The sequence below is a fragment of the Lontra canadensis genome, unplaced genomic scaffold, assembly GCF_010015895.1.
Source record: "Lontra canadensis isolate GAN:19392208 unplaced genomic scaffold, GSC_riverotter_1.0 scaffold14, whole genome shotgun sequence".
In the NCBI taxonomy this organism is placed as follows: domain Eukaryota; kingdom Metazoa; phylum Chordata; class Mammalia; order Carnivora; family Mustelidae; genus Lontra; species Lontra canadensis.
This window is the reverse complement of record NW_022631008.1, coordinates 7,233,374-7,242,303: the sequence shown is the minus strand read 5'-3', so window position 1 is coordinate 7,242,303 and position 8,930 is coordinate 7,233,374. Positions and strand designations below refer to the sequence as shown.

The 8,930-nt window shown below is 43.6% G+C and overlaps 1 protein-coding gene across 1 annotated transcript; it reads right to left on the bottom strand.

Annotated features, from left to right (window-relative positions):
* Nucleotides 1-2,950: 2,950 nt before the first annotated feature.
* Nucleotides 2,951-7,170, bottom strand: PNRC1 (proline rich nuclear receptor coactivator 1). Its single transcript, XM_032858094.1, has 2 exons — nt 6,523-7,170; nt 2,951-4,046 (listed from the first exon to the last, which is right to left on the bottom strand). Exons 1-2 carry the CDS (start codon nt 7,060-7,062, stop codon nt 3,603-3,605), a joined length of 984 nt encoding a protein of 327 aa, XP_032713985.1. The 5' UTR covers nt 7,063-7,170; the 3' UTR covers nt 2,951-3,602.
* Nucleotides 7,171-8,930: the final 1,760 nt, after the last annotated feature.

The window sequence follows — 8,930 nt, the reverse complement described above, 5'->3', positions numbered from 1 at the left end:
CGTGTTATTCAAAGGTCAACTATATGCCTAACAACCTGAATGCCGGGACGCCTGGGTGGCTCAGTTGGTTAAGCGGCTGCCTTCGGCTCAGGTCATGATCCCAGCGTCCTGGGATCGAGTCCCACATCGGGCTCCTTGCTTGGCGGGGAGCCTGCTTCTCCCTCTGCCTCTGCCTGCCTCTCTGTCTGCCTGTGCTTGCTCACTCTCTCTCCCTCTGTCTCTGGCAAATAAATAAATAAAATCTTTAAAAAAAAAAAAAAAAAAAAAAAAAAAAAAAAAAAAAAAAAAAAAAAACCTGAATGCCAAGGCACCAGGAGGCTCAGTTGGTTAACTGCCTGCCTTCATGATCCCAGGGTCTGGGATCAACTCCTTGTTCAGAGGGGAGCCAGCTTCTCCCCTTTCCCTCTGCCACTCCCCCTGCTTGTGTTCTCTCCAATAAAATCTTTTAAAAAAGCAAACAAAAAAAGTACCCTAAAACCTGAATGCTGGTCCTGATAAAATGTATATTATTTCTTAAGACATTCTAGTGTTAATTTATAAACCACATAAACCACCTTAAAATTTACATTTTAACTTGCAAACCCCCTTTAAGTCTGGAAAGAATTGTTCCTGTCAATCTTTTAATAGTGCAATTTGATGTTTTATTGCCTTTTTTCCTTTATCTGCCCACAAGGACACTAAAATACTCAGCACTAAGATTAATGCAAATAAAAGCTCTACGGTGTTACCGTATCAGCAGTGTCACTTTACCAGTGTTAGTTGAGGTATCAGACTATACACTTGTCTAAAAGCAACTGCAGTGTAAAATACTCTACATACGGATCTATGCAATGGCACTTCACTATGGAACAAATTTCCACTCACATATAAACCTTTCACCCCTTTACAATTTTAAGTCCTCTTTACTAGACTAGTTAAAATTTATACCTGAAGTTGGTGAATGCAAAGTGTTTCCTTTATAATCCCATAAAACCAGTTATAGGAACACTGGAGGAAAAATGTTTTAGGACTTCAGTAGGAGAACAGCAGAGGTGGTTAAATGGATTGGCTTGCACTGCAGTGAGTTACATTGAAACCTAACCTACAATTAATGGTATTACAAAGTGAAGACCTTGGGAAGGGAGTAGAAGGGTAGAACCCTCCAGAATGGATTAATAGCCTTACAAAAGGGGCCCAAGAAAGCTTTCTCAACCTTCCTGCCAGGTGACTTAATGGAAACTTCCTATCTATGAACCATGAACTGAGTTCTCAGACACCAGATCCGGTGGTGGCATGATCTTGGATTCCTGGGCGAGACAGAAATTTATAAGCTACCCGGTCTTTGGTAAGGTTACAGCAGTCTCAAGGGACTAGGACCACTAGCAGACTAGTATCTTACTAGAATACTGAAACTATTCAACTTCTGAGTTTGCCAGTACCTTTCACTGTATCATCCATAGTGTAATTCAGCCAATTTTGTTTACTCTTCAAACCGTAAAATTATTTTATCTATTTCCTTTACTTAGAAAATCTTACAAAATTTTGCAAGACCGAAAGCTTCCTGTATTTCGTTAAAGTTTCTCTAAATGCATTTTTTAAAGCCAGCTGTATGTAACTTGTATGTCATAAGCACAGCTTTCTCGGGGCGCCTGGGTGGCTCAGTAGGTTAAAGCCTCTGCCTTCAGCTCAAGGTCATGATCCCAGGATCCTGCAACCAAGCCCCACCATCAGGCGCTCTGCTCAGCAGGGAGGCTGCTTCGTCCTCTGTGCCTGCCTCTCTGCCTGTGATCTGTCTGGTCAAATAAGTAAAATCTTAAAAAAAAAAATATAGCTTTCTCTATATACATAGAAGAATGAAGCATTTTCTAGCCAGGGCCAAAGAATGGTTGGCTGGTATGTGCCATGTAAACAAGACTGCAGGCACTTACATTGACGAGTTTAGATTTTGTGGTGGCTATAGTTTTCATACCCTCCCGGCACAGCTAGCTCATCAATACCAATTCTAAGGTTGTGCCCACACCACCTACCTTTGCACATCCAAAAAGTCTCCCCTACTGTATGAATCAAATGAGTATTTGAGTCTACAACCTTAAGACTCTTCCATTTATCTTTTCTTGGAAGGATGGTAGTACCTTTCTCAACTATTCCACCTTAAGAGAATTATATGTACCCTTTTATTACCCTTTTTGTATGTCTGAGAATCATATATACCCTCTTAATACCCTTTTCATATATTAAGTATTGCCTGACTACTCAAAAAAACTTTCCTTTTGTTTCAAGATAAACCTTAGCTGGGTGCCTGGGTGGCTCAGTGGGTTAAGCAGCTGCCTTCGGCTCAGGTCATGATCTCAGGGTCCTGGGATCGAGTCCCACATTGGGCTCTCTGCTCAGCAGGGAGCCTGCTTCTCTCTCTCTCTCTGGCTGCCTCTCTGTCTACTTGTGATCTCTTAAAAAAAAAAGAAACCTTAGCTTTGCAGAACTAAAAAAACATACATGGAAAACTAGTGCTTTAGAACAAAATTTGAATTTTTAAGTAAAAATACATAATCTACCATACTTATCTTTTAGCAAACATCAATAGGTTCAAAATTGCCACCTCTATTTTAACATAAATTATGCTTGCTTTGGTTCAAGAACCACCATTCAAAATCATCGTAAATTTAGTGAACCAAGTGTCATTTTCTTTCACTGATATTATAGGGGAAGTTAAACAGTGCTTATGAACAGTTCATATATAAAAATATATTGTAAATTATAAACGAATCAGTTGTACTTCTTAGCACAACCATTCCAACTATAAAATGGGGAATTCCTCCCCTGGGAGGTAGTAGCATTAAATTATTGGACTCTAAATTTCAGAGGGAGGAAGGACAATTAGTGTAATACTAAGACAATTAGTAAAATGGGAAAGTTAAAACCCATCTCCTAGTCACACACTCAAACATGAAAGTCACACACAAAGAGTCAAGACTAGTGTAAAAGGGGGGGGCCAAATTATTATTATATTTAAAAATTTGATCACAACCAATTTTGTTGGCATTAAAATTAGAGGTATTTTAAATTTGAATGGATAAACCAAAAACCAGAAATTAAGTTTGGTAAAAATGGGAACAGGAGTTTTCCAGTAATTACAGATTAGAAGGCAGAAATTAATTTAGAGAAACACAGACAAACCCCATGTTTACAATGATTGTTCCACGGATTTAAACTTCAGTAGTGCATTAGTAAACTGTTCACATTTAGATCTTCACCTTGAGATTAGATAGCTGTTTCTTTAAAAAAAAATCTCATTACCTTGTGCAAATAAACCGGTCTTCCATGTGCCTTAGCACACTTAAAATTTCTCCATTGTATATATACAAAACACCTACCAACTGGTAGGGCAAAATACATACTTTCATAACAAAACTATAATGTACCTCTCAAGTATGAACAATATACACATAATACATGGTATACAGTATTTACAAAATATAAAATATAATACAAGTTGTTTGTAATTTTTTAAACTCATCTTTGCACTTGTATGTTACAAGGCAAATTTCCATTTCTGTACCAATTTTCTTTTCAAGAGTCCTGGGATTTTGAAAAAACTGTTTTACAGACATACTGCAATCTGAGATCTAAGTTTGAACTTTTAGGAGCGTTTTTAAGTGTACTGCCATCAACTCCCTATTTTGGTTGGAATTTTCAATAGTGCTTCCCATCCAGTGACTAGGAGGCTTTGGAAGAACACTAGGAGAAGGTGGATCACTAAACTTTGCCCCAGCATAATTTTCCTTTTGGTTCACTTCAGTTAGAAATGCTGATTTCTTCAAATGCATATTTTTAATGTTCTCAGTATTTTTAAAAGGCTTTTTTTCTTGCTTCTGGAGTAAATCAGATGAAACAGAATCCTGCCAAAAGTTATTTTCATTTCTTTTTGCAGAGGTGATCTTGGTTAGTGGTAAGTTATATTTGCTTTTCTGTCTGTTTATCTTTGGTTGTTCACACAAGTGTATACCATGAACAAGCTGGCCGTGGGGAATGGCAATTTTCTCCGATTTTCCCATCTTTGATTTTAAAACCTATAAAGACAAGGAACATAAAAGTGAATACAGTCTCATGACAGAAATTAGTCACAAACCTCACACCATGTATTTAATGTTTTCTTCTCCTGGACTTTAGTTATGGTCTTGATTAAACATATATGTGCTCGCTGCACTTATCAAATAAGCAAACTCCAAATTTACTACTAAAAATATAATCATTACGATCACCAAGTGTCAAAGGGAAAATCCCAAAGTAACCCAAGTTCATCATTCTGTATCAACTGTAAGGAAGAGTAATGAGCTACCTTCCAAAAATACACAAGCTAAATGTGTCAGCGGTTTTACACTAGGATGTGTCTAAGAGAAATTTTCGCACGCTTTCATTTTGATTGGCTGAATCTGGTTAAAAATAAAATCTATTTTCATAGATTACTATTTGTCTTTTAGTCAAGTCTTTTAAAAATTATTCCAGATAAAAACTTAATTAGCAGGAACTAGATTTTAAGTGACCAAGTGTTTGGTAATGGTTACTAACTACACAGAAAAATTATCTCCCAGTTTCTGAAAACAAAATTTCAGAAATTCAAATATTAAAAATGTAAATACTAATCACTTTATGTGTTTCCCGATTTTATCTACTTACAGCAAATACATGGCCAGAAAATTGTTTCCACCTGCCCCTACTTCCTGGTTTAACAACTGCTTCAAAAACTTTGCTACACCAATTCCAATCACTTTTCCTAACTCAAAGTGATCTTTATAGGAAGCCACGACCGGATAGAAAAGTATACAGTACTTAATTAGATCATTGCCCTTCCAATACTTGTAGTATGGTAGGGAAGCGGGAACCAAAAGACAAACGCTGGGGGCACAAGGTAACATTCCATGTAACTGCCAGAGTTCCCTGTTTGAACTGTTCTAGACAATAATTATTACTTGTTAACTAGGAAACAAGTAGTACGGAAGTAGACTATTAGCTTATCCTATATCACAGAGCCGTGGAATTTTAAAATTTGAATCTAATATAAGTAATCACGGAGGTCAAATCTCCTTTCCCCCCACCAAGGGCACAGCGAGAAGAGAACCTGCAAATCTCTCCCATATTCTTCCAGCAAAAAAATGGCTGTAACTTATTTTCATTTTAAAAATATCTAATGTTTTATTTAATTTTTTACATTTTACTTATTTACTTTTCTGAGAGCGAGCAAGCACACAAGGCGGGGGGTGGGGGTTTAGCAGAGGGGAAGCAGACTCCTCTAGAAGCAGGGAGCCCGATGCGGGGACTGGATCCCAGGACTCCGGGATCATGACAAACCGAGGGCCTACACTCAACCAACTTGAGCCACCCAGGCGCGCGCTTTTCTTTTCCAAGATTTTGTCAGACACAGAAGGAGCACAAGCAGGGGGAGCAGCGGACTCCCCGCTGAGCCGTGAGCCATACGCAGGGACTCGATCCCAGGACTCCAAGATTATAACTTGAGCCGAAGGCAGACGCTGAAACCACTGGCCACCAAAGCGTCCCAACTTATTTTCATTTCTTGTTAAGACAGTGTAAGTCTTTGAAACTGGAACGTTTTATTTTGCTATAGAGGTCAATTTCAAATCATTTTAGCGATTTAATCTCGTTTGAGTTTTCATTTTATCCTAACCTAACAGCATGGCAATTGGGTGGCTTAACGTCAACTCAACTTTTCTAAAAAGTTTCCTCGTTCTGGACACAATAAAACCACCTTCCACTAATAAGGCCTACTACAGCACGGACTGTAAATAAACCATCCCATTCATCTAATACACTAACACGCAAAACATCGTTTCAAAGAGGCAAGAACTGCCGCCGCTCCTGCCAACTTCTGAAGTTAGAAGTAGAGCTAAGCAGGCTGGCCGGCGAGGGGCAGAGCCCCAATCGGGCCAGCGCCGCACACGCAGCACCTCTCATCTCAGCAAAAAGCCAAAGGGAATGGTGCCGCTCGTAGCCTACTCCAAATCCCACAACAGGGCGGTGAGAAAAGTGCATGCGCGCCGCCGACTAGTCTTGCAGCTACCAACGGTCAGGTAGCTGACGACGGTCGCCCCCCCCGCCCCGTTCCCCTACCACGGCCACACCGCCTAACCTTCATGAGCGCCGGAGCGCTGCGCACGTAGCGCGCGCTGACGTCAGCCTCCCGCCGGGCCCCTTCCATCCCCCACCCCACCGCGCGCCCGAACACCGAAACCCCCTGGAACCGCGCCAGCCTTCTAAATTGGGGCTGTTGCTGGGGCGCAGCCGCTCCTCTCATTGGCTGGCTCCCGGGAGCCAATCAGCAGCGCCAGCGCATGCCTCCCCCTCCCCCTTCTTCCCCCAGCTAGAACAGAGCAGGCGTCACGGAAACTTCCCTCCCGAGTAAACAGCCGCCCCTCACCCGGCCCCCCCCCTTCCCGACCCCTCAGAGCAGGGCCCCAAATTCCAGGGCCCGGCCGTGCCCGTCTAAGGGCCAGAACTCAACAGCCTCCATGTCCCCCTCGCGGTCCTTACCTCTCTTCTGAACAAGGACTGGCCGGGCGCCGCGGGCGGCAGCTGGCCGGGGAAAGGGCTCGCTTCATCAGTTTGGGTTGCGGCCGCAGGACCTGGGGCCAAACTGGCCGCCTGGTCCGGGACTTCCTGCGCTCCGCTCGGGCCCGTCGCGGGGCTCCGCCCGCCCTCGAGGCTCGGCCGGTGCTGCTGGTACTGATGGAAGCGGCTGGGCAGCTGCCCCGCCGGGCTGGCCCGCACCCTCTTCTTTCGCCGCTTCTTTGGCGCTGCCCGAGGGGTGCCTCCCGCCGTAGCTAGACTACAATTGGACAGAGGTGCAGGGGCGCGAGGCTGTGGGGTCAGACAGGGACCGTCTCCCCCGAGGAAGTGAGGGAGGAAAAGGGTGGGGGGCAGTGCCCGGGGGTCCGGGATCCGGGGTAAAGGCGGCGGGGCCGTGGTCACCATCGGGAGGGCCCCGAAGTAACCACGGGCGGAGAAGCCCAGAGATGCAAGGCGGCCGCCCAGGACAAGTGGCTCCCGCTGGGGGACGGAGACGACGGTCATAGCTCTAGGAGGAAAGTGGCTCAGCAAGAAGAAAAGGAGGAAGTGAAGCCAGCGATCACAGGGCGGCGGCGGCGGCGGCGGCTGCTGCTGCTAAAGAGAGCCCGAGTGGAGCGCGGACCATGGTTCGGGCGGTGGCGGCGCAGCAACAAACAGCTTCAGCCTCAGCGCGGAGTGTTGTTATCAGAAGCTCCGCCCTGTGTCCGCCCACCTCCCTCCAGGAGCCCAATCAGAATGCGACAGAACTGGCCACGCCCCTTCTGCTCTCTCTCCACCGCCTCCGAGAGACGCACACAAACAACCGGCTTGCTGCAGCCCCGCACAAAGAGCACGCACTGCGCAGGCGCTGCCAACGGGCTCTTTCGGGAAGAGCAGGTCCCGCGAACAATGAAGTTCCGTTTCAGCCCCACCTCCCCCACCCTTCTCCTTACTCGCCCCCGCACCTTGCCCCGAAGGCAGTGGTGGAAGTGCGGTATCTAGGATGAATTTGGAAAAGGGGCTGGGGGGCGGGAGAAAGAATCGGGAAACATCAAGGCCCGTGATGCTTCCTCAGCTACTGACCTTGGGGATGTATCTGTTTTATTTCAAGCCTAATGTAACAGTATTAATTATTTTTTTAAGATTTCAAAGTACGTTATAGGGGTTTCATTCTTAGCAATTGTAAGGAAATCAGTCCACATTTAAATTATATTTGTTTAAGTGCGACTTACGTTTTTGTTTTTTGGTTTTTTGTTTTTTGTTTTCATTTACTCGGGTCACCAACGCTGTTCGTTAGCCACGGTAAAGAGTGAGAAGGGAGTAACTTGAAATTGGCCCCTTAGTATATAAAGAGTTCCCCATAAATCCGTAACTGAGCAGTGGAAATGTTACTGTCCTTATACTTGAAGAACTGTGAGACTTTGAGATCACGAAACGGTGCCTGACAGAGGAGAAAGCAAAGGAAGAGGCTTGCGTCTCAGAGGAAGAAAGTGAAACGGCTCTGCAACATACAGTCTTGTTTTGCTAGCTGTGTGTTATGGAAATCTCACGCGCATCATCCCTCCGCACTGCGCTCACACACACAAAATATCGTGGCTATTTTATCAAGTACTTTAGTGGTAGAAACTGTTCTTTACATAAACTGTGTCATTTGAACTTCACAACATCCCTAAGGAACTGGTACTATATTTTAGCCCCATTTCATTGGGGGGGGCAGCTTTAGAAAGGCAAAAAATCCTTGTCAGACATCATGCGGTAAGTTAATAGAATTTGGACTCCAGTCTAGGGATTGCAAGATCAAAGTGCGATAGGTCTTTAGACCACCACAATAATCTTACACTTCTCTATATCCTTGGAGCTTCTAGCGAATATTTTTCAGCTTTGTGGTGCTTGATAAATGTTTTATGATTGGTAACAAAGTTGGACAGAGGGAATATCTAGATTAATGCTTCCAAAACTTTATGCAAATGGTATAAACCCCTTGTAAATTGAGGAAGATCTGTATAAACTCTTCAAATGATAGTCCATCATTAATGGTTACTGGGTTTTATCATTTTTGCTAGATTTTACTCATTCTTGGGTTTCCAACAGGTTACATAGTAAGCGCTCCCATTCACTGGATGAATGGGAATCCTATACTTCCAGAGCTGTGACAGATCTTAGAGGGCCTTTAATTCAAATCCTCTGGTCTGCAAATTGAAGTTGGGTTCAAGAATGGCCTGGCAAGAGTTGGTGGAGAAGAACAGGCAAAGATTATGGAGACTCTGGAATGACGTGGTTCTTTTTTTTTTGTAAGAATTTTAAAAAATAAATAAAAATTAATATTTAAAAAATTGTTTTAGTAAGAGTTTATACTTTCTCAAAGCACTTTTTTATCTAACTCGTTTTATTTG